The following is a 26,189-nucleotide window of genomic DNA, read 5'->3' on the forward strand; positions in this document are numbered from 1 at the left end:
CAAATAGGAGAAGTTCTGTTTCTTCTTTACTGATCTCTATGCCTTTAATTTTTCCCTTTTCTTGCCTCTTGGCAGTGGTTAGAATTTCCAATATAAGGTCAAATAAGAGTGGTAAAAGGTGACACCCTTGCCTTGTTTCTGATCTTGGGGAAAATGACTTCAGTCTTTGAGTATTAAGTATAATGTTAGCTGCTGTTTAACAAGCTGAGGAGGTTCTTCTCTATCCCTAATTTTCTTTTTCTTTTTTTCTATCCCTAATTTTCTAAGAGTTTTTGTCGTGAATAGGTGTTAAATTTTGTTGACTGCTTTTTCTGCATCAATTGATAAGATCATGTGATTTTTCTTTTGTATCCTGTTAATTTGGAAGATTACATTGAATTTCAAATATGCAGGCTTGCATCTCTGGAATGAACTCTCTTGGTGATGGTTTATAATTCTTTTTACATATTGCTGAATTCTATTTGTTAAGATTTTAAGGATTTTTGCATCTATATTCATAAGGGACATTAATTTGCATTTTTCGGTACTGTTTTTGTCTTGTTTGTTATCAAGATAATACTAACTTTATAATATGAATTGGAGAGTGTTTCTTCCTCTTGTATTCTTTGAAAGAGATTGTATAGAATTTACAATCAAATCAGCTGGGCTTGGAGATTACTCTTTTGGGAGTTTTAAACTATGAATTAAATTTTCTTAATAGTTATAGGATGACTAAAATTATTTCATGTTGGGTGAGTTGTACTGGTTTGTGTCTTTTGAGGAATTAATACATTTCACCTAAGTGTCAAATTTATACGTGTAGAGTTGATCATAATATCCCCTTTTATCCTTTTGATATCTGCAGGATCTATAGTGATATCCCATTCCATTCCTGATATTGGTGATTTGTGTCTTCTCTGTTTTTCTTCATTAGTCTTATTGGAGCTTTGCAGATTTTATTTATCTGTTCAAAGAACCAGTGCTTTGTTTAATTGACTTTCTCTATTTTTTTTCTGTTTTTATTTTCATCAATTTTTAGTTTGCTTTTTATTATTTCCTTCTTTGCATTTGCTTTGGGTTTATGTTGCTTTTTTTTTAATGTTCTTGAGATAAGACTTCAATAATTCACTTGATATTTTTTCTATTATACTATATACATTTAATGTTACACACTTAACTTTTAGTGCCACTTTGGCTGCGTCCACCAAATTTTGGTATGTTGTATTTTCATTTTCACTCAGTTCACTGTAGTTTTTAATTTTCCTTGAGATTTCTTTTTGATCCACGGATTATCCAAATATTTAGAGATGTTCTTGTTATCTTTCTGATGTTGGTTCCATTGAAGTTAGTTGAAGAAAACATTGCTTATGATTTCAGTTTTAAAAAAATTGTGGAGGCTTGTTTATGGCCCACGATATAGTTTATAATCCATGGGCACTTGAAAAGAATGTGTATTCTGCTGTTGTTGGATAGATGTTCTATAAATGTGGGTTAGGTACTCTTGGTTGATGGTATTATGGAGTTCTATATATATTTGCTGACTTTTTAAATTAGTTGCTCTTTCAATTATCAAGGGAGAGCAGTTAAAATCCCCAACTATAACTGCAGACTTGCCTATTTTTCCTTTAAGTCCTATAAATTTATGTTTCACATCTTTTGCAGCCCTGTTTGGTACATATACATTGGTATGTCTTCGTGGTGGATTGATTTTTTTTTAAATCATTATATAATATTTCTCTCTGTCTCCAGTAATTTTCTCTTCTTTGCAGCCCCTCTGGCATTAATATAGCCACTACTGCCTTCTTTATATTAACGTCTGTGTGATTTCCATCCTTTGATTTTTAGCCTACCTATGTCATTATATTTGATGAGTTTGTAAACAGCATATTGTTGAATCATGGTTCTAAATTCATTTTGCCAATCTCTGTCCTTCAATAAGTGTATCTAGACCATTTACATTTAATATAATTATTGCTATGTAAAGGCTTCATCATTTTATTTTTTTTTCTTTTTGTTCTCTCTTTGTTTTTGTTTTTGTTTTTTAACCTTCCCAGGGATACTGAGACATTTTTTAGAATTCCATTTTAATTTGTCTAGTGTTTTTGGCACATCATTTTATTTCATTTTATTTTTTTAAAGATTTTATCTATTCATGAAAGACAGAGGGGGGAGAGAGAGAGAAAGAGAGAGAGAGAGAGGCAAAGACACAGGCAGAGGGAGAAGCAGGCTCCATGCAGGGAGCCTGACATGGGACTTGATCCTGGGTCTCTGGGATCACACCCCGGGCCGAAGGTGGCATTAAACCACTGAGCCACCTGGGTTGCCCCATGGCACATTATTTTGTATAGAAATTTTAGTAGTTGCTCTAGGTATTAATATATATTTCAATATATAATATAAAATTATATAAATATCTGTATATATAGATACACTTCAATTGAGCATAAAATGCAGGCACCAGTAGACAAAATTTTCAGTTTGCTTTTTTCTTCACTTTATGTTCAATTGGAGATGCCTTACTTTCCTTAATATGTCTTTATCTTCCCCCATGTATAATTTGCTCTACATATATTCCTTCATTTAAATATTTGCTCTGCATATATTTAGGAAGTTATTAATTATTGATTTAATTCCCTTAATAGACAGGCCTATTCAGATTATCTATTTCTTCTTCAGTGAGTTTTGGCAGATTATGTCTTTCAAGGAATTGGATTATTTCATCTAGGTTATCAAATTTGTGGGCACAGCATTTGTTCACAGTATTCTCTTTTAATTTCCATGGGATCTATTAGAGATGTTCCCTCTTTAATTTCTGATTATTAGTAATCTGTGTCTTCTGGTTTTGTTTTGTTTTTCCTTGGTTAGGTTGGCTAGAGGCTTATTGATTTTATTGATCTCAGAGAACCAGTTTTGGTTTAGTTGATTTTCCCAATGGATTTCCTGTTTTCACTTTTATTGATTTCAGCTCTAATTCTTAATATTTATATTATTATGCTTACTTTGGACTTAATTTGTTCTTTTTTCCTAGTTTCTTACAATGAAAGTAAGATGATTGATTTTAGATCTTTTCCAATGTTTACATTCAAATGCTACAAATCTCCCTCTCAGCACTACTTTCACTATGTCACATGAATTTGGTCAGTTGTGTTTTTATTTTCATTTGGTTTAAAATATTTTTAAATTTCTCTTGAGATTTCTTATTTGACCCATATATATTATATAGATGTATATTGTTTAACCTCTATGTATTTTGAGATTCTCTAGTTATTTTTTTGTTATTGATTCTAATCTAATTCCATCATGGCCTGAGAGCAGACACTGAATGATTTCTATTATTTTAAATTTTAAGGTGGGTTTTATGGCCTAGAATGTGTGTGTGTGTGTATACATATGTATATATACATATACATATATATATGCTTATATAAATATAAATAAAATGAATGAGAGCAATGATACAGATATGAAAAATAAGATTATTTTTTATAAGGTACTCACACTACTTGTGTAGTGGTGTAGTGGTATCCATTTGAAAGTGGACTTGGATTCGTTGTAACTATATTATATATATTCGTTGTAAATATATATTATACAATATATATATATTGTAAACTCTAGGACAACCAGTAAAAAAAAAGTAAAAAAGAAAAAGAGAGAGAGAAATATAACTGATATACTAAGAAAGGAAAGAAAGTAGAATCATATAAAATACCCAATTAAAACCACAAAAGGCAGAAAAAGACTGGAAGATTGCTGCATGCAGTTTAACAAAAAAACACAAGAGAAACTGAAATAGAGAAGTATGCTGTTCATAAGTCCTGGAGGAAGTACATAGCATGCCTCAACGACCACATGGGGAAGTCGAGGCAGGGTACAGAGAGAGAGAGACAGAGAGATAAGAACCAGGGCACATATCTTTATTAGGGCCCACTGGTGTTTTTTAGAATGGGTAATTTCTATTTTCCTATCTTCATTTTACTGATTCTTTCCTCTGTCCCCTTCCTTCTGTCATTGAGACCCTCCACTAAGTTTTTAAGTTTTTATTTTACTTCCAGTATAGTTATGATTCAGTGCTACATTAGTTGCAGGTGTAGTGATTCGACACTTCCATATATCACCCAGTGCTCCACAATACAAGTGCACTCCTTAATCCCCATAACCTATTTCCCCCATCCCACCCCGCCACCTCCCCTTTGGTAGCCATTAGTTTGTTCTCTATAGTTAAGAGTCTGTTTCTTGGCCGTCTCTCTCTCTCCCCAGCCCCTACCTTTGCTTGTTTGTTTTGCTCCTTAAATTTCACATAGGCATGAAATCATAGGTATTAGTCTTTCTCTAACTTATTTCACTTAACAACATACTCTCTAGCTCCATGCATGTCATTGGAAATGGCAAAATTTCATTCTTTATTTTTTTTAAGATTTCATTCTTTTTATGGCTGAATAATATTCCACTGTGTGTGTGTGCGCACGCGTGTGCATGCTTGTGTGTACATACATATACATATCCTCTCCTTTGTCCAATTATCACTTGATGAACATTTGGGCTGCCTCCATAGTTTGGCTATTATAAATAATGCTGCAATGAATATCAGGGTACATGTATCCCTTTGAATTAGTGCTTTTGTGTTTTCTAGGTAACAGTAGTGCTATTCCTGGATTGTAGGATAGTTCTGTTTTTTAATTTTTGGAGGAAACTCCATACTATTTTTCACAGTGGCTGCACCAGTTTGGATTCCCACCAACAGTGCACAAGTGTTCTTTTTTCTCCACTTCCTTGCCAGCACTTGTTTCTTGTGTTTTTTATCTTAGCCATTCTGACAGGTATGAGGTGATAGCTCACTGGAGTTCTAATTTGCATTTCCCTGATGATGAGTGACATTAAGCATCTTTTCATGTGTCTGTTGGTCCGTTGGCCATGTAGATGCCTTCTTTGGAGAAATGTCTGTTTATGTCTTCTGCTCATTTTAAATTGGATTATTTGCTTTTTGGGTATTGAGTTGTATCAGTTCTTTATATATTTTGGATACTAACCCTTTATCAGATAAGTCCCTGGCAAATATCTTTTCCCATTTAGTAGGTTGTCTTTTAGTTTTGTTGATTGTTTCCTTTGCTGCACAGAGGATTTTATGTATGTAGTCCCAATAATTTATCTTTGATTTTATTTCCCTTCCCTCAGGAGACATATTTTATTTTATTTTATTTTATTTTATTTTATTTTATTTTATTTTATTTTATTTTATTTTATTTTATTTATTTTATTTTATTTTTATTTTTATTTAAGTCTTTAAGTTTATTTAAATAACCTCCAGTGAGAGCTGAGCAGGCCAATTACTACCCCTTCCTCATAATACCCATTAACCAAGACAGAGTAAGCATACCCTGCAGCCAGCCTGCCAGCCACTTTTGTGAGGGACAAGGTGCCTCTCAGTGTGGGCGGCCCCGGCCCCGTCCCCGGCCCGCAGCTGGGGGAGCGTCTACTGTTGAGCAAGGGTTTTTGATGGTCTTATCCACTGACACGATAAGGCAGGCGGCCTCAGAGGCTGCAGTCAGGGCATTGATGTGCACCATGGCTGGCTCCCACACAAACGCCTCAAAGTTGTCAGCAATGTCCTCATTGTTGACGTCCACTCCATACCACATGCCCCCCTGGGCATGCCGAGCCCGCAGCTTGTTGAGGATGTTTGTGGCATCAAAGCCAGCATTGTCACACAGCTGACGTGGGATAATTTCCAAGGCCTTGGCATATGCCCCGATCAACAGCTGCTGTTTTCCTGGAATGGTCCTTGAGTAATCCCGCAGATACTTGGAAAGCTCCATCTCAATGGCCCCGCCACCAGCTACCACTGAATCATTCTTGATGGCCCTCCTGACGATCATGATGGCGTCATGCAGAGACCGCTCTGTCTCCTCCATAAACTGCTCAGCACCACCACGAAGGATGATAGTGCAGGTCTTGGCCTTGGGGCAGCCAGTGAAGAAATTGTACCTCTCGCCTCCAATCTGCGTCTCTTCAAAGACCTGGCAGCGGCCTAGCACATCAGCTGACAGAGCATTCACACTGGTTTGGATGGAGCCTCCGCAGGCCATCATTGTCCTCTTCAGATCCTCCTCCGGCACCCGGCCAGCACAGAACATGCCCCTGTCGGCAAAGTACTGGGTGGCCACATCCCCAATGGGGAGTTTGGACAAGACGACTTTGGCTCCAGAATGATGGATCCTCTCTAACTTGTCATAGAGAATGTTCCACTCAGCATCAACAATTGCCTGATAATCCTCCACCGTGTGGACTCTGATTTCAGCATTATCTTTCTCAGCTTTCAGCTCAAGCTCAACATTTAAAAGGGCAATCATTGGATTGTTGTACTTTTTGGGTTGCATTTCAAACCCAGCATAAGAGAAAGTCTTCTTGAATGCAACGCCAGCTACCAGCTGGGACTCCTCTAGAGCACCACCTTGCACCTTCTTGATTCCAATCATTTTAAGCTGCAACAACTCATCGAGCATTATCACTGCATCCACCACCATCTTAGCGAAGAAGGCTTTCTGCTGGGAAATCAGCTTAGAGCTCAGGGCGGTCATGGCACACTTCTCCAGCAGCTTCCTCTGTTCCACTTTATCTTCCTTCTTCACGGTCACAGCGATCTCTTTGATCTTGTTAACTGCCAACTGGGTGGCAGTGCGGAAAGCTCGGATGATGATCTGTGGGTGCAAACCTTCTTCCACATAGGGTTTCACCTGCTTCAGAAACTCTGCAGCCAGCAGGGTCACTGAGGTGGTACCATCACCGACCTCAGCGTCTTGGGATTTAGCAATGTCCACTAGAGTCTTTGCTGCTGGATGGACAACATCAAGGAGTTTCAGAATTGTGGCCCCATCATTAGAAATTGTTGCTTTGCCTCGGCCATCTACAATCAGCTTGTCCATGCCACGAGGGCCTAGGGTGGTTCTTACAGCCTCTGCAATCACCTGGCAGGCACTGATGTTACTTACAAGCTGGGGGATGCCCTGGGAGCTATCGGTCCCCTCTTTTAACAGGATAACTGGTGTGGGCATCATTTTGGAAGCTTATTCGGTGGCCCGCTACTCCTCCAGTCTCCGCGTCCGGGCGGCCTGGCAACCCCACCAGGAGACATATTTTAGAAATATGTTGCTATGGCCAATGGTCAGAGAGATTCCTGCCTGTGCTCTCTTCTAGGATTTTTATGGTTTCGGGTTTCACATTTAGGTCTTTAATACATTTTGTTTATTTTTGCATATGGTGTAAGAAAGTGGCCATTTTTCATTCTTTTTCATGTATCTGTCCAGTTTTCTCAATACCATTTGTTGAAGAGATGGTCTTATTCTCACTGGATATTCTTTCCTGCTTTGCCAAAGTTTAATTGATTATATAAATATGTGTTTATTTTGGGTTTTCCATTCTGTTCTATTGAGTTATGTGTCTATTTTTCTGCCAGTACCATACTGTTTTGATCACTACAGCTTTGTAATATAACTTGAAGCCCAAAATTGTGATGTCTCCACCTTTGCTTTTCTTTTTCAAAATTGCTTTGGCTATTTGGCACCTTTTGTAGTTCCATTTAAATTTTAGGCTTGTTTGTTCTAAGCTCTGTGAAAAATGTTCTTGGCATTTTGATAGGGGTTGCATTAAATGTGTAGTTTGGTTTGAATAGTATAGACTTATTAACAATATTTGTTCTTCCGATCCATGAGCATGGAATGTCTTTCCATTTCTTTGTATCCTCTTCAATTTCTTTCATCAATGTTTCATAGTTCTCAGAATACAGAATATAGTTCTCACTTCTTTGGTTAGGTTTATTCCTAGGTATCTTATTATTTTTGGTGCAATTGTAAATGGGGTTGTTTCTTAATTTCTCTTTCTGTTCTTTATTATTAGTGTATAGAAATGTAACAGATTTCTGTACATTTATTTTGTATCCTGTAACTTTACTGAATTCATTTGTCAGTTCTAATAGTTTTTTGGTAGAGGCTTTAGGGTTTTTCACATATAGCATCATGACATCTGCAAATAGTGGCAGTTTTACTTCTTCCTTACCAGTTTGGATGCCTTTTATTTCTTTTAGTTGTCTTTTTGTTGCTGTGGCTCAGACTTCCAGTACTATGTTGAATAAAAGTGGTGAAGAGTGGACATCTTTGTCTTGTTCCTGATATTAGGGGGAAAGCTCTCAGTTTTTCCCCATTAAGGATGATGGTAGCTGTGGGTTTTTCATATATGGCCTTTATTATGTTGAGGTGTGTTCCCTCTAAACCTACTTCTTTCTTTTTTGAGGGGGGGGGGAAGAAAGAGAGAGCATAAGTCGGGAGGGGGAGGGGAAGGGTGGAGGGAGAGAGAATCTTAAGCAGGCTTCATGGTCTGCACGGAGCTGGACACATGATCTGATATCATGACCTGAACCAAAACTGAGAGTCAGATGCTAAACCCAGGTGCCCCTAAACTTACTTTGTTGAGAGCTGTTATCATTAGTGGATGTTATACTTTGTCAAATACTTTTGTACATCTATTGAAATGATCAAATAATTTTTATTCTTTTTCTTATTGATGTGATATATCAAGTTGATTTGTGAATATTGCACCACCCTTGTATTCCAAGAATAAATCCCACTTGATTGTAGTGAATGATTTTTCAAAAATGTATTGTTGTATTCAGTTTGCTAGTGTTTTGTTGAGGATTTTTGCTTCTATATTCATCAGAGATAATGGCTTGTATTTGTGTGTGTGTGTGTGTGTGTGTGTGTGTGTGTGTGTGAGGTGCCTTTATCTGATTTTGGTATCAGGGTGATACTGGCTTCATAGAATGAAGTTTGTTCTATTTTTTGAAATAGTTTGAGAAGAATAGGTAGTAGTTCTTCCTTAAATATTTGGTAGAGGGCAGCCCGGGTGGCCCAGAGGTTTGGCGCTGCCTTCGGCTCGGGGTGTAATCCTGGAGACCCAGGATAGGGTCCCGCATTGGGCTCCCTGCATGGAGCCTGCTTCTCTCCCTCTCCCTCTGCCTGTGTCTCTGCCTCTCTCTCTCTCTCTGTCTGTCATGAATAAATAAATAAAAGCTTTAAGAAAATAAAAAAAATATTCGGTAGAATTTCCCTTGAAGCGGTCTGGTCCTAGATTTTGTTGTGAGTTTTTGGACTACTGATTCAATCTCTTTGCTGGTAATTGTTCTGTTCAAATTTTCTATTTCTACCTGCTTCAGTTTGGTAGGATATATATTTCTAGGAATTTATCCATTTCTTCTAGTTTATCTAATTTGTTGGCATATCGTTTTTCATAATATTCTCTTAAAATAATTTGTATTTCTGTGGTGTTGGTTGTTATTTCTCTTCTTTCGTTTATGATTTTATTTATTTGAGTCGTTTATTTTTTTTTCTTGATGAGTCTGGCTAGAGGTTTATTGATTTTGTTGATCTTTTCAAAGAACCAGCTCCTGGTTTCATTGTTCTCTTGTTTTTTTTTAGTTTCTCTACCATTTATTTCTGTTCTAATCTTTGTTATTTCCTTCCTTCTCCTGGTTTTGGGTTTTGTCATTCTTTTTCTAGCTCATTTAGGTGTAATGTTAGGTAGTTTGAGATTATTATTATTTGTTGAGGTAGGCCAATATTACTATATGCTTCCCTCTTAGAACCACTTTTGCTATATCCCAAAGGTGTTGGATCATTGTGTTTTCATTTTCATTTGTTTCCATGTACTTTTTGATTTCTTTGATTGATCCATTCATTGTTTGGTAGCATTTATTAGTAGCATATTATTGAATCTCCATGTATTTGTGGTCTTTCCAGGTTTTTTTCTTGTGGTTGACTTCTAGTTTCATAGCATTATGGTCAGAAAAGGTGCAGAGTAGGACTTCATTTTTAATTTGTTGAAGTTTGTTTTGTGGCCTAATATTGATCTATTCTGGAGAATGTCCCATGTACACTTGAAAAGAATGTGTGTATTCTGCTGTTGTAGGATGGAATGTTCTGAATTTATCTGTTAAATCCATCTGGTCTAGTCTGTCATTCAAAGTCACTGTTTTCTTGTTGATTTTCTGTTTGGATGATCTGTCCATTGTTGTACGTGGAGTCTTTAAAGTCCCTTACTATTATTGTATTACTATCAAGTAGTTTCTTTATGTTTGTTATTAACTGTTTTATATATTTGGGTGCTCCCATTTTGGATGTATAAATATTTACAATTGTTATATCTTCTTGTTGGAATGTCTCCATTATTATTATACAGTCATAGTAATTTGTCTCTTTTCAAATATTAGTTTTAAAGTCTATTTTGTCTGATATAAGTATTGCTACTCTGGCTTTCCTTTGACATCCATTTGCATGATAAATGTTTCTCCATCCCCTCACTTTCAATCTGCAGGTGTCTTTAGGTCTGAAATGAATCTCATGTAGGCAGCATGCAGATGGGTCTTTTTTAAATCCACTCTGTCACCTTATGTCTTTTGATTGGAGTGATTATTCCATTTACATTCGAACTAATTATTGATAGATTCATATTTATTGCCATTCTGTTACTTGTTTTGTGGGTTGTTTTTGTTTTTCTGTGATTCTTTCTTCTCTCTCTCTTTCATGGTTTGTTGGTTTTCTTTAGTGATGTACTTGGATTCTTATTTTTGCGTATCTATTACTGTTTTTTGATTTGTGGTTACCATTCGATGTATATATAACATTGTCTGCATATAGCAGTCCATATTAAGCTAATTGTCACTTAATTTTAAACTCATTCTTTACTTCTCTCCCCTCCACATTTCAGCTATTTGGTATCATATTTTACATCCACTGAAGTTTTTTTTTTTAATTCCAGTTTTTATTTCAGTATTTTTCAGTTCTAAAATTTTTATTTGGTTCTTTTTATATCTTCTATTATCTGCTGAACCTTTCTATGTCTTTGTGGAGACTCATTTTTTTTCATTTGTTTTAAAGTGTTTGTAATTGCTCATTAAAATTTCTTATGATGGCTGCTTTAAAATCTTTGTTAGAAAAAAAATAAAAAAGAATAAAATCTTTGTTAGATAATTCTAATATCTCTATCATTTCTGTGTTAGAATTTTTTGATCATCTTTCTTCATTCAGTTTGAGACCTTTTTGGGTCCTGGTATGATGAGTGATTTTTATTTGAAATCTGGACATTTTGGGCATTATGACATGAGATTCTGGATCTTATTTAAACCTTTTTATTTAGCTAGATTTTCCTGACACTGCTCTGGCAGAGTATGGAAAGGGCACTGCCTTGTTACGGGTTGGTTTGGAAATTCAGGTTCCCCATTCAGCCTTTATTGACTCCTCATTATTTCTGGGTGAGGATGAGCATTCACGTTCCTCACAAGGTTTTCATTGATACCTCCCTAGCTGGAAGGGGCAGTGATACCTTATTAGTGCTTGTCATGTGGCCTCCACTGACATCATGTTGAAGAGGCAGGCTCATAATTGTTGGTACATGTCAAAAATCCTGACTCTCTGCCAGGCCTCCTCTGATACCACACCAGCAGGGGGAAGGAAGGGAAGTGGTGCCTTACTACCCAGTGGAGATGAAATCCAGGTTCCATATCTGGTCTTTTCTGCCACTACTCTGTTAGAGTGGGAAGACTGGGACAACTTGCTATAGCCTAGTGAGGGCAGGAGTCTAACTACTTACCTGGCCGTTGCTGACATGTGTGAGTATTGGATCACCATGTTTTTTTCTGTGATGTTTGGCTGGAGTAGAATGATTATTGTGTAAGTATTTTCCATTTTACTAGGTTTCCTCTTTCCCTGTCCTTTGGCTTTTGTTGGGGCTGTTTTGTCGACACGTTAGTGTTTCTGGGTTACTAGCTTCTTTGCAAAGAGTGTAGGATGTATGAGAAAATAAAAATCTATCATGTCATTCCTCAAGTCTTCATGTCTCTTGGTGGTCAGTCCTTTTCATTCCACTTTCCAGAGTCTTGTATTTGTGTTTTACGTATAATGTTCAGGATCTTTCGTTGTTATTACTGGTAGGAATAGGGGAAAGCATATCTACCCCACATTCCTGAAGTGGAAGTCTTCTATCATGTTTTTTTTTTTTTTTTTTTTTAAATAAGCTTTGACCCCTGTACTTCAGGGAGATGTACTATAATTTCTTAAATCAGTTTTTCTGGTTGCTTTTAAGTATCTATGTTAATATGATTTTGTGAATCACTGTGAAGCTGGAGGGGTCTTCTCTGCATAGGAGGTCTTGTAAAGGTAAAAGAGTCTCAGATTCCTTTTAATTCAATAAGAAAAGGGCCTAACTTTATCTTGTTTTTTTGGTTAGGATCTCAAACATAAGTCTATATTCATTCTTTCACCAGCCATCTCATGCTCCTCTCCAGAATCTTTCTCAAGCAGAAAATCATTTTTAGCAAAGTACACACAAGTTTCACACATACCCAGTTTTGATGATATTAAGAGATATGGGTGTGTTTATGCTTATGGCATTTGTATGTGTTTTAGATTCTAATAGTCTTGTCCCCTCCTCCACATGCACCATTTTAAGAAAGGCATAATCACAATGAGAAATGGCCCATACCTTCCTTTAGGGCTGCATATAAAGGCACTTTCATTTCTGCCCTCTCCAAAAGATGAAAGGTATAATGAGTACACTGTAAATGATTGAATGAGCTACAAGTCAATTGCTCTGAACTCTGTATTAATCCCACTTTCCATACAGAATGGAAGATGTCCTATGGTTCATTTAACTACCAAGTGGTATAAGCTGTTATTGTGTTATTCTCCAGAATTATAAAGGATTGCAAAACTTAATGTATAAAATACATGCAATAAAATGCTGGGCTGCCAAGCAAAGACGACACCTTTGGTAATTTAAGGAGAGTAACTTTAGAATGAACTGCAAACTCACTCTTCAGTTGAAAATAGAATTGAGATATACACTCCCCTCCCTTGCCCCAGATATTTCACTGAACTTCTGAAAGATATATTTTGAAAAGTTTTTATAGACATTAAAAAAACTATAAGCATTTCCAATTTCTGTCTTAGTTACCTTCCTATATATTAGCTCACTAGTGGGACAGGCAGGGAAGGATCCCAGAAGTGAAGGAGTAAAAACTATGCTGTCCAGTTCCAGGCGTAAGGCTTCTGGGCTCTGAGGATAAGGCTTGGGAGGGGTCATGGCAATCTGTGTTTCTCAAATTGTGTCATTATTGACAGCCTGCCTTTCAGTTAACTCACCAGAAAGTGACCCTCAGGTTGACAAGAAGTACGCTATAGGAATGGCCAGACTTCCAAGCTGTTTCCTTGAAGTTCTAATGTTGCAGGAGGAGGGAAAATGGTGAGCTATCAAAGCCAACATAAATGCAATGTCTATATGATGAGGGAAGACAGGGAGAGCAGATGATCCAGGAGACAGTGGGTGTGCCAAGTTTTGGATTTGGTCAGGCAACTGCCATATAGCTGGCTAGATATGTCCTCGGCTGGGCCAGTCAGCTGTGATCTAGAGAAGGATGGAGAATGCCTGTGAGAGCCTCTGATGCTCCTACCCCTGTCACTGCTGAAAAGTAGGCTCAAGGGTTGTCTCACTGGCTGTCCTACAGGATCTGAACTTGGGTCAGGCAATATTCTTTGTGCCATGGACTTTTAGTAGCTGCAGTTGGTTCTAGCTAATGATTAGGAACAAAGCCTTTGATCCACCCAAACAAATCTGACTCAAAACTAAAAGCTGTCACTACTAACTTAGGCTTATTTCCTTGTTAATTCTACAAAGCTCTTTTTCTCATCTCTCAAAGGAGAAATAATGACATCAACCTCACAGGGTTGTTGCAATGATTAAATGTGATAACCCGATGATGAAGTGCTTGGCACATATTAAAAGATCAATAGTAATCACTGATAATATTTGCCATCACCACGGTATTAATTAACTTAATTGTTTATCTGAAATACATTTTTCTATAGCCTGCTTTAATTGGGATAGTTATTCAAAAGCAAACTTCAAAGAGATTAACATAGTCTGATCATTTGTTGAGTAACATAGTATTTTATTAGGTATGGGAGCACAATGGCAGTTAGCTTTGTCTGCCCCTTGATAAACTCCCGGTTAAATCTGGCAAATCTCCTGGATACATACTCCCTAGATGAGGGCCTTGCTAGGATTTGACTCCTGCACAGAAATGCTTCTGCTGCAGAAATTTCTTGCCAAATCATAAAAGTTTTAGAATATTTTCAACTGACAAAGTCCATAAAAGAGGTATTCCCAGTTTTGGAGGGAAGGCCAAGCACAGGTGGGAAATAAATGATTAGGCAATACAGTTGTTGAAAATGTTTAACAAATTAACAACACACTTTTTTTCCTTTAAGTCAGAGGAGAAAGATGTTGTTTGGTTTAAATGGTAACTGCAGTTTGTCACTTAGATTTGAAGGATCACATGGTAGTTGGGGAAAATGACTAGGACCAGGGCTTTTGGCCTTCCCCCCTCTTTAAGCTGGACTTGGCTTTGTTGAGTGCAACATTAGAGGATGAAATGCTCCCTCCAGGTCCAAATGCCCCTGGGGCTCGGCTTCTGACCACAATCAGGAGGTTCAAGGCGGGGGTGGGGTGGGGGGGTGGGGGTGGGGGGCTACTCCACTACTGCTGCTGTCTGGACACCAACTGACACAGACTCATTTATTCTGGGAACTTCAAAGATTTATCCCAGGCACCTGGCCTCTTCTGCCCCTTGAACCTTGCCTGTCTCTCCTTGTCCCCAGAGTCTGTCCCCGTCCTTCCCCCCAGCGTGGTCAGCATCAAGAGCATTTAGGTTTCTCCCCACGATCTGCGTTATGCCACGGACAGAACTGCTTAGCAGTGCTTGGAGTACACACTGTAAAGGAATTTGGGGATATGCTAATGAGGAAGCCCATAAGCAGAAGCGGAGAAGATTCACAACCAAATTGCAATAAATCTGCAGAGACTCCTTAAAGAACAAGACACACAGGAAAAGCCTGATTGCTAGGAAAACTGCTTTGCAAATGAGTGGTACGGTTGCTGAATCTTTGAAAAGACAGCGGTACTTTCAGAGAGACACAACTGCATGCCCTAACCACGCATCAGTCAGCCCGCACGACTGGCCGACGAAGGATCGTGCCGCGTGTGCAATCTCTCTCAGCAGAGTTTCTGGAGGGGTTCAGGTCTGAATGCTGATGTGGAAAGTAAATAAAATGTTCCAATTTGCTCTTCTCTCTTCCTCCTCAACCAACTGCCCCTGGCCCATCTCCCAGATTTGTAGTCTCCCCTGCTTGCTCTGCCTACATCAACAGCCTTGAACGGAGCAGAGTTGCTAAGTGACATACAATCCTATCCCATTTTCATCTCAAAAGACCAGATTAGTATGTCAATGAATATCATGTCTGTATGATGACAGATAGGACTTATAAGTTGAGATTTTTGAGATAAAAAAGAACATAAAACGCGAAATAATGCGCAGGGTCCTATGGATGGATGGTTTACAGATATCGACCTATATACTGTGTTAGTTGAATTCACAGAAGGTTGTGATGTAGCACATTATAATATTTGATGAAATTTTAAAGTAGTATTTCTTTTCATGAAAATTCACAGGACCGGGATTACATGGTAGAGTATTTCCCTCATTACTTTTAAAATAACAAAATTTCATTTCTCCTCATTTAGTCTCAAGTCAGTGATCCAGAGGCATATCGGAATAAGACAATATGCTGTATCAGATTAAATTCTGATCTTCTCAATGTGAAATTTAGACTTTGTGAGGGAAGAACAAATAACTTTTCCTCTGAGTTGCAGACAGAGTGCTGCTTAACTGTTTCTCTTAACTGATTCTGTGGTGGGAAGAAATAGGAATGTTCCAACTTAACAGTTGGCACATTTTTTTTTAAAGACTCCTTTTTCTAAAGACTTCTTTTTCTATTTATCTTCAGGCCTAGTTCATAAAGCTTTGATGGGCTTCAGGATTCAACGCTAGGTAACGTGAAATCATAGACTCTGAAGGTGGTAAGGATATAAACACATTATGTTTTTTAGAAGGTTGTGACTTGCCCAAGGTCTCATGAGTGGGGGCTCAATTAATGGTCAAGGATTTGACAGATTTAGGTTCTGTACTCCTCCTGGTTTTATTTATTTATTTATTTTTCCCTTTTTTTTTTTTCCTCCTGGTTTTAGATGAAAGACTAAGGAACAGAGGATGAGGATCCTATACAGGTGGGTGATAGAGGTAGGCTAAACCAGAAGTTCCTTAGTGACTCCTTAGGCCCAGCTTGAAAGAAGTGTACTTTGAGAACTGAAGACAATCAAACTGTGCTAGTTTATGGTCGAATATCACTTTAGTTGGAAGTCACCGTAACTCCCCATTTGGCCTCACACCTGAATGCTCAGCTAGACATAAGACGGTGCTGGTCAGTCAGGCTCTTTCAGATAGCACAACGCTTAGGCTTCTATCAGGAAAGAGCTTAGGCTCCAGGGTCAGACCGCATCCTGGCTCCATCACTTACTGGCTGCGTGACTTTATGTAAACTGTTGAACTTCTCTCTTTAAAAAAGTATACATTTTATCTAATTTGAGGATTAGTGAGTTGGTCTATATAAAGGGAATATAGGAGAGTGTTGGCACGTATTAAGGGCTTAGTTAATGTTGACTCTTATTCCTTCATTTTGATGGTCTGGCTTTCAAAAGATTCATTCAGAGCTGAGAGGGGACCTAGAATCTTCTAGTTCAGTATCTTTACAGATGAAAAACTGAGGCCCAGGGGAAAAAAAAAAAAAGTGGCTTCTGAGCTAATTTGCAACAGGCACAGGTCTCCAAATTGCTAGTTTAGGTTTTTTTTTTGTTTTGTTTTTTGTTTTTTTTTGTTTTTTTTTTTAGTTTTAGCCTTTAGTACTCTTCTGGATAGAGGACTGAATCTGACCACTTCTCACCTCCACGGCCACCACCTGGGTTCAGGGTTGAAGCCATCCAACCTTGGGTTCAAGCCCTCACAATTACTCTCCTGTATCATTGCAGTAAACTACTAACTGGTCTCCCAGAGTCTACTGTCGCCCCCATCAATCTAGTCTCAATTCGGCAGGGCAGCTTCCAGTGGTTTTCTTCTTTATTTGTTTGACAAAGCATTGTGATTTCTGCTCACTCACTTCATCTTCTGTTACTCTTGTTCATTCTATTCCAGTCCCCTAGCCCTCCGTGTACATGCCAGGCACGCTCTACTCTTGGGGTTTTAACGTTTGCTGTTTCCTTAACTTGGAATGCTTTTCCCAAGGTATTTGCATGGTTTGCACTCCCTTCAGATTCTTGTTCAAATGTCACCTCAGTGAATCCCGGCCTGACTATTTATGCTAGTGCAGTTGCAATCATGGGCATCTTCCATGTTCTTCTCCTGCTTCCTCCAGCCATGGCATTCATTACTTATAATATATTCCATATTTCTTTTGGTAGTTTAGTGCCTACTTTGAAATACAAACATCATGAGGGCACTACTTTTTCATGGCTGTATCCGCAATGTCTAGAACAACGTCTGACCCACAGGAGAAGCCCGGTAACTGTCGGATGCATGCATGAATGAGCAGTGTGATAACAAGACCTCTGGGAGAGTCAAAGGGTTATGTTTTCTCAGGCTCTTGTTGTTGTTGTTACGGACTAAATCTTGTTAAAGAGTTCTGCTGGGGCATGGGATTTCCCAATATGAGAAAATGTACCTTTTTTTTGTTTTTACACTTAATCTGCTTATTTTTGCATTTGTACAGCTAAACCAATGTACATATATCTTTCTTGAGTTAATTACTGGAAAGGGAATATTCTACATAGCCAAACCAAAAACAAAAGCCACTTTCCTAAAACTCTGTAAAGAATATATTTTAGTTTCAGTAAATTAGCAAAAAAAAAAAAACCCCACAATTTTTTCCTTTCTTTTTCTGGGTTCCTAGAGAAAACTCAAAAAAAAAAAAAATGTAGACAGGAGGTCAGTGCTCATGAATCAGGTTTCATCCTGATAGGCTTTTTATAGACCTATAACAGAGTGGAGCCCTAGAAATTGTGTTAGGTAATGGGAATTCCGACAGACCCTTTAAGTACGTGGAACTAGGAGGTGCTGCTATAATTCTGCTGCTTCAGATGAAAATTTCAAGTGTTTTCATTAGGTACAACAGCTGTTTCTATTACAGATAACAGATCTCAGAGGTGGTGATGCTGATATCAACTTCTAGTGGGCTCAGAACACAGTGTAGCTTGTACAATTAGGGTTTTTGTAATTATTTTTTTCTGCACACGCAAATTAGCTCTGTAGCAGTAAAAGGAAATTACTTACTTGCTACCGGAATTGTCTGAAAGTGATATGATCATCCTTTGTAGAGTCACATTAACCAAATTAAAAGCCCTTGGGAAAAATTTGGCACCCTGTTCCTTCCCATTCACATCTTCCTAAAGACCTCTCAGGAGCTTCCATTTCGAAAGCGGGGATCATTACCGGGGCTTTTAATTTGAAAAGATTGGCTGCTCACCAGTAAGTCTTTATCTCCACACCTCGTGGTTGGGTAGAGTTGCTTTGCCATGTTCCAACCTCAGAGGCCTTGACTTTGCTATCCTCCTGACTCTTGCTCGCTTGCTGGTGTTTTCTGGCACGGGACAGAGATCCATGGCTCTATGGCTGGAGCTCGCCTCCAAGGTCGATGCTCTCATTGCATTCCTTTTCTGAATGCACATATCACTCTTCCTTGGAGAAATGGAATCTATTCCTCCCACCCTGTGAATCTGGACTGGTCTGCAGCCACTTTGAACAAGTAGCATAGGGCAGAAGTTCTGGGCCCAGCCTTTGAGAGGACTGATGGTTTCCACTTCCCTTCTCTTGAAATAGTTGCTTTCAGAACCCAGCTGTTTGAAGCCTGATTCGCACGGAGAGGCTCCATGGAGGCACTCCAGTCAGCTGCCTCAGTTGACTAATGTCAGTTGTCAGTCACAAGAGTGAGCCTCGTTGTAGCTGAGCACATTTTTGCCTTCAGGTGACTCCAGCCCCAGGCACAGAGGCCACCTGATTGAACTACATGAGAGACACTGAGACACTGAGCAAGAACCACCTAGTGAAGTCTGGTCAACTCACAGCATTGTGAGAGATAGTACTGGGTGACGGTTCTACAGTACTATATTTGGGGTGATTTCTAACATGGCGATAAGGAACTGCAACAGGGGCAAAGTGGGAAGCCACAGGGTAGGCACTCCTATGAATGCAAACAACAAAAACTTAGTGTGACATGGAGTTGGTGGTTGTCTATAAGATGTCAACAGGTACAGGCAAATATCAATTTCTCTTCCATCTTTTTGGCTGGTCCTTGGAATTTCATAATTGAACTGTTGCTCTGTTGTCACTTGGGTTTATAAATACAAATATGTAGTGTACAAATGTAAATATTTCTGGGATGGATAGATAACGCCATAAACCAGGGCACAGCAAACTTTTTCAATGTAGGGTCAGACAGTAAAGATTGTAGGCTTTATGAGCTACGTGGTCTCTGTAGCAATTAACCGACTTAGCCAAGGTGACGTAGGCGATAGGTAAATGAATGACACGGCTGTGTGCCATAAACTGTGTTTATAAAAATAGGTGATTGGATAGTTTTGACCTGTGGGCTGTAGCTTGCTGACCCTATGCTAAAAGACGATTTCTACAGCCAACAGAGGTATGTGGTTATAATTGCTTGAGTCTCACCAGAATTGCATTTGGTTTGCCTCGAGCTTCAATTCCTCTTGCCATTTCTTCTGAGTATCCTTTGTAAGGTTCTCTTCCTACATTTGAAATGTGCTCCCAAAGGCTCTCTTTGCATCTTATTCGATGCTCTTTCTCGGCTATCTCACCTTCTCAAATGATTTCAATTAATACCAGTTCGCCATCAACTAAGACATCTCTCTCTATTCAGTCTTTTATCTAGAACTGCAGCCGCCTGTGCTTCCCCTTGGATGTCTTGCCAGCACCCTAAGTTCAATGCCCTTTTGTGCCAGTTATTAGCCTATAGTCCCTTAACTCCAGACCCACCCTTCTAGGATCAGCTCTGAGATGCTGGGGCCTGGAACTCTGCAGATCCCACTTCTGTTTTGCTAGCTGTTGGTCTCTGTCAATAGGAGGTGTTAGAGGAGCATCGCAATGCCAAAGCAGAAAGGAGGGACTTGCTGCTTCCTGTCTGCTTGGGCTTCCCGTGAGCATCTCTTCAGCAAGGCTTCTTTGCTCCAGAAAGTCATGCTCTTTTCTGTAGCAGCGATTGAATCTCGTTTTTCCAAAAGTTGCAGTTACCTCCATTACAATTCCTTCCCCGCTCCTGCCTCCCTCCCTCCCTCCCTCCCTCCCTTCGGCTCCAGTGAGTAAATACCCCCTCTTCAGAAGTCTGAATCTCACCTTTAGGGTTCCTCCTCCAAGCTCGGAGATAATAGTGCTTCTTGGTGCAAGGCCTGAGTTTTGGTCCACAGAAGGGTCCCTGCTTCAGGTTTCTAGGTTTTAGTAATTCCAGTCTCTCTCCAGTCTCTCCTCTGATTTCCCAGCTCTAATGGGTGGTAGCTGCTGCCTTTAACTGCTCCTTCTGTGCTAAATTATCGTTCTCCTTTGCTTTTTCAGTTATCTACTTAACAGTGTCATAGCTTCAACCATTCTTTATATTAAATTCCCTTCCAAATATCTGGAGCGGTTTCTGTCTCCTGCCTGGACTCTGAGTTTATATTCTCAGTGCAAAGCTACACTTTTGAAGTGTGTTCTTCCTTAGAGAATGGCACCAGCCAACCTCTCCCCATCCCTGTGCAGTGACTCAAGCCCAGTGTCTGGGCGTCATTCTAACTTCTGTTCTCTAAATTCTCTTAAGCAATCAGTGAACAAGGCCTGTAGGTTTGGCTTCCTGCACATTCCTTCTATTTGTCTGCTTCTTTCCATCTGTACACCCACCACCATAATCAAGCCACCGCCTTATAACTGACCTCCCCACGTTTCCGTAGCTCCTCAATCTGTTCTCCCACTGTCGCCCTAGAGATGTATTGAGAATATTTTCCAGATAAATACTTTCTGAAACATTCCAAATCCTTAACATAATTTATAAGTCTCTGTGTGATTTGCCTTCTGCTTCTGCACTTTATTTTAAAATATGTTCCTTGCTCCTTTATTAGTTTTTTCCCCCCTTTATCAGTTTTTTAATTTGCTGTGCTTCCTTTGCACTCTTGGCACAAACGCTTCCCTCTTTGCAGAAATCTGTTTTTACCTGGATAACTACTACATATCCTTGAATTGTATTAATATCACTTTCTCAGAGATGGCTTTAACTTTTTTTATTTTAAGATTATTTATTTATTTGAGAGAGAGCGTGCACACAAGCGTGATTGGGGGGGGGGGCAAAGGCTACCCTGCTGAGTAGCCTACTACTGGGCTCAATCCCAGGATCCTGGGATGATGACCTGAGCCAAAGGTAGATGCTTAACCTACTGAGCCACCCAGGTACTCCTTAGAGATGGCTCTTCTGACCTCCCAGACCAGATTATATTCCATTTGTTTCTATAGATTATTGCATGTCTAGTTTCTCACCATAATATTCAGTAAACTTGTAGCTGTATCCTTGTCTTCTTTCCTTGATGGTAAGGCCTGTACAGGCAGGGGCTGTGTTTGTATTGTCCAGCACAATGTCCTGAACACCCAGTGTTCTTTTCAGCACAGTAGATATTCAACAAATATTTGCTGAGTTCAGTTAATTTCTGTTCTATTCATCTACCGTAGAGCCTCTGAACTGATTATAGAAGACAGCCATTTCCTCAGATGCACTAGAATCCATCATGGCTGATTTTTACCTCTTTTTTTTTTTTGATATATTTTTAATTGGAGTTCAATTTACCCAACATATAGCATAACACCCAGTGCTCATCCTGTCAAGTGCCCCCCTCCATGCCTGTCACCCAGTCACCCCATCCCCCCGCTCACCTCCCTTTCTACCACCCGTTGTTCATTTCCCAGAGTTAGGAGTCTCTCATGTTCTGTCTCCCTCTCTGATAGTTCCCACTCATTTTCTCTCTGATTGTTACCTCTTAAACTGATGACTTCTTTGGTTTGCTCTTCTCATATTGGACAGCAGTCCTCCCTTTATGGGTTCTTAACAGTGATTGGAGGACACTGAATGGGGAGTAGATTGACTAGAATTTATTAACTTTACTGGCCTGGAGACTCAACATGTTTCCCTCCTACGTTGTCAGAGCTCTGTAGCATCACATGAGTCTTCTGAGTACCCAGTGCGAGGTGCATCTCCTTTGCTTGTTTTATTTAACTCAGGTAGCCAACCAAGGGATGTTCTCCTACTTCTAACAACTGGTATGTTACTTCTTCACCCAAAACATCCATGTGCTAGTTTCTTTGTAGTTCCCTGAAATGTAGCCATTATTCCTCAAGTGGGGCAAGTGCTTGGGAGGGGGGCCCTAAAATACAAATAAAGGAGCTTTACAAGAATCTATAACCAATAATGAAGAAGCAGATAATGAAAATAGAATATGAAAATGAACATAAGAAGATTGATGAGAGCATATGACTATAATCTTTTGGAGAAGGAGACCAGAGGAAACATTATATAAATCCATTTTGATTTTGGTTACACTTCTAGGGAGATAGCTGCATTTATTTAAAAAAGAAAACAAACAGTAAAACAACCTGGAGAGCTTTCTTTTCATCTTCCAAACAGATTTGACCCAAGATGGACATTTTCTTTGAGAATAATATATCTTTTTCTTTTAGCTGAAAGTTTTACCTTTTGGATTGTATTCCACACACGTTCTTTATCGTTTCTTCTTCCTTCAAGGGTGTCCATGGCATCTGCCATTAGTGACTGCAGCTGTGGCACCAAGATAAAAATTATCAGTGTGGAATTCACACAGAAATAACTTCTCTAAATACACAGATTAAAACCTAATTAAAAAATCATTTGTACGCTGATGATTTTATTACTCATCTTTCCGACAATGAACACTGCCACCTCGTCTTTGCTTCAGTCATTACCAAGTATTATTGCAGATATAAAATATTGTAACAAAGAAGAGTCTTCTTGAAAATTTGTAGGAAACATATAGATTTTAATGTAGTAAGTGTTGATGTTTTGTAAAAAAAAAAAAAAAACAGATTTGGATTGTAAAGAATGAAGGCAGTAGTTAATTCTCTCAGGAAATGGCATGTAGTACATGAGCACATTTTAGTATTTTCTCCTGAGGCTAATGTATCATAATTCTAAGGCATCGTGCAAAAGCTCACCCGAGGACAATACTAAAATTGCACTGTTTCATTGCCGTTTAAAGGATGTAGCTCATTTAAGTTCTTTTACTATTCTTTTGTTTTCTAAAATTTCAAAATAACCAAGTTGCCTTTTTCAAAGACAAGTTTAGAAGATTCCACCCTTTGCCCAAAACTGCCATATTCCAATTTAAAACAGACCTATACACATGCTGCATGTGTGGCTGCGAAGTAATGAAGCTGCATCAAGCCATGTGACATTCAAAGCTAAAAAAGAAAGTTCTTTAAAAAAGAACAAATGCCAGTTCAGTTCACTGTGGCATCAGAGTATGAACTCTTAGATAATCTCGCTCTACTTGAGATATTTCAGAGCTTAAGCAGGAGGGAAGAGAGTTGAGTCACTCAAAACTCTTCTGTTGAGCAGTCCCTGTTTATGTAGCACCATAAAAGATATTACTAGGATTTATTTTCTAGGTTAACCTATGCTTGGAAGTTGCAAAGTAAAATCTGTTACCTAAGGTGATGAGATCTTGCAAGATACATGATTTTTAAATATTTGGCCTATACATATATATCCATATACATCATTTTTTTAGTAGGCATGTAAATTATGAAAATATCCCATGAAATCCTGTTTTCCAAGGTTTCAGAGAGGGGGATATTGCACTAACATGTGAGTAAGAGATGTCAGTGACGCTAGTTTGATGCTCTTTGTCTATATTTAGAAATATAAGTATTTACAGAAAAAAAGGAAAAAGCTACAGATATGTGGTTAAGAAAACCTAAGTGCAGGAAACTCCCCTGTATTTTTCATTTAAATCTTCAATGTGCTTTTCAGGAAGACAGGATCAACACTGTGCCAGCTTCTTAAATTAACATTTTCTTTGCTTCCTCTTATCTCAGAGGAGCATTAATCATCTAAAATTGGCTATAATATGCACTTTGGAAACTCCATACTTACCGCACTCCTGAGTGTCTTATGAGTGGTAGGATAAACACTTAGCCTTTTAGAAGGTGTTCCGCTGCACACAACCATAACGGTTTAGAAAGTATTATTGCCAGTTTTGACTTAGTAATTCCTTGATTAATAGACTTTGTTTCACTCCACAGTTTTTTTTTAGTACGTATAGTTTTATTAGGGGGCTACTCAGACCATTTTATATACTTACTTTGAATATCAGTATTTATTTAATACCCTTTTACAGGGTCAGATGAACATTATAAATGTTGGCAGTTCGTGTCTTGATGGATTAATTTGTTACAACTTTAAGAGCTCAAAGAGGGAGGGTTGCTTTAGTTATCTGAAAATTACAGGTGATCAGTTTGGGCTGTTCTCATCCTTGCTACGGGAATTCAATTCAGGTCTATAATTAGTTTTCACTACCTTCAATTAAAACCTCAAAGTAAAGAGCCCGTCCCTACAACACATTAGCATCTCCATACACAGTAAATTTTACCTTTCCTCAAATGGCCCCCACCCTGGTTAGCAAGAGTTTTACAAATGAGGAGCCATCATTTCTAATATTAATTATGCTTATGATATACACATCTGTTTGAAGATTGTTTCTGAGATATTCCTTCAACTAATTTTTTATTATTTTATTTTAATTATTTTATTTATTTACTCATGAGAGTCGAGAGAGAGAGAGAGAGAGAGAGAGAGGGAGGCGGGGGCGGGGGGCAGAGGGAGAAGCAGGCTCCATGCGGGGAGCCCGGGATCAAGCCCTGACCCAAAGGCAGATGCTCAACCACTGAGCCACCCAGGCATCCCACCATCAACTAATTTTTTGACTAGCTCTGTGTTTTCTGAGTTAATTGGTTAATTTAGTTTAAAAAAGTCATATTTGACTATGTTTTCCCCTCCTGTGAAACAACTGTTTTATCTAAATGTATCAGTGTGGGGCGCTCGGTGGCTCAGCCGGTAAAGCATCTGACTCTTGATTTTGGCTCAGGTCAAGATCTCAGGGTCCTGCAATAGAGCACCCCGTCAGGCTCTATGCTCCGAGGGGAGGCTGCTTGAGGATTCTCTCTCTCCCTCTCCTTCTGCCCCTAGTCCTGCTTGTGCTCTCTCTCTCTCTCAAATAAATAAACCTTTAAAAAGAAAAAAAGTACCAGTATATGCGTGTGTGTTGGCACTGCCAACATACACATGACACTAGAAGTGAATAAGAAAACTATAAAGACTATTTTGTAGGGTTGGTTTTTATATAGCAATTATTCTTGTCCTCTTACTTTCCCTTACAAGAAAATTACATATTAACATATCTCGGAGTTTAAGAAATAATTTATTATAATTACACTTTATTTAAAACAAAAAGCCTGATCCACGATATGAATAATCAGCCCTTCTCCATGTTTTTACACATCACAAAGTTCTTGCTATAAAAACGGAAGCTAGTCGATGAGAGCCAATAAAAGAAACCTCTTTCTACATTTTCCAGTTTCTTTATTAAAATGCCTCAGGAGGGTTGGGCAGTTTGCCCTCAGACTACATTGATTCTCGCAATTTTTTTCTTTTCAGAACATATCACTCTTCTGTTAGCCCAGGGCCTGTGAAAGCCCTAAACAAAGAACACTTACCAATTCTGCCTCCTGTTGACTGACGTCCTGTAGATACGGAATGGTTGCTAGCTCTGCCATTGCTTGATTGATCACCTGGGACTGCTCCTTTACTCTCTGCAGCTGGCTGAGGAGGCTGGCATATTGCAACTTCTCCATCACACCTGAGCACCCGTGGAAACTCCCCTAGTCTCCCAGTAAAAGGAAGTGTTTTAGAACAAAAATTACAGAAATAGACCTCTCCCTGGGGACGGAAGGCAGGGAGTATTGTAATACATTTACATCCTTTGAAGCAATGGGTACCTAGAACAAATAAATATTTCTTTCCATTATTTTAGAAAATCGTCTGTACCCTCCCTTCAAACAGGTGAATGAATACAAAAGAGAAGGCTTTGCAAGACTGTTCAGAAGGATTTGCAGGTGACCCCAGATAAGGAGCCTAGGCTGAGGGGAAAAGAGGGGGCTG

General features: G+C 38.8%; 1 protein-coding gene and 1 pseudogene across 11 annotated transcripts in view; both read right to left on the bottom strand.

Annotated features, from left to right (window-relative positions):
- SPATA16 (spermatogenesis associated 16) overlaps nucleotides 1-26,189 on the bottom strand; it is a 236,312-nt gene that overhangs the window by 25,538 nt on the left and 184,585 nt on the right. For 10 of the 11 annotated variants that reach the window (XM_077880363.1, XM_077880362.1, XM_077880361.1 and 7 more), the window contains exons 9-10: nucleotides 25,745-25,909; nucleotides 22,689-22,772 (exon numbers count right to left, since the gene is read on the bottom strand). In XM_077880363.1, coding sequence (XP_077736489.1) covers nucleotides 22,689-22,772; nucleotides 25,745-25,909 — 249 coding nt within the window. Of the gene's footprint in view, nucleotides 1-6,954; nucleotides 13,429-22,688; nucleotides 22,773-25,744; nucleotides 25,910-26,189 lie in introns of those variants that run through there. The other variant, XM_077880371.1, reaches the window with a different exon arrangement.
- LOC144302723 (T-complex protein 1 subunit eta pseudogene) lies at nucleotides 5,388-7,034 on the bottom strand (annotated as a pseudogene).

This window comes from Canis aureus, chromosome 31 (assembly GCF_053574225.1).
Source record: "Canis aureus isolate CA01 chromosome 31, VMU_Caureus_v.1.0, whole genome shotgun sequence".
Classification (NCBI taxonomy): Eukaryota; Metazoa; Chordata; class Mammalia; order Carnivora; family Canidae; genus Canis; species Canis aureus.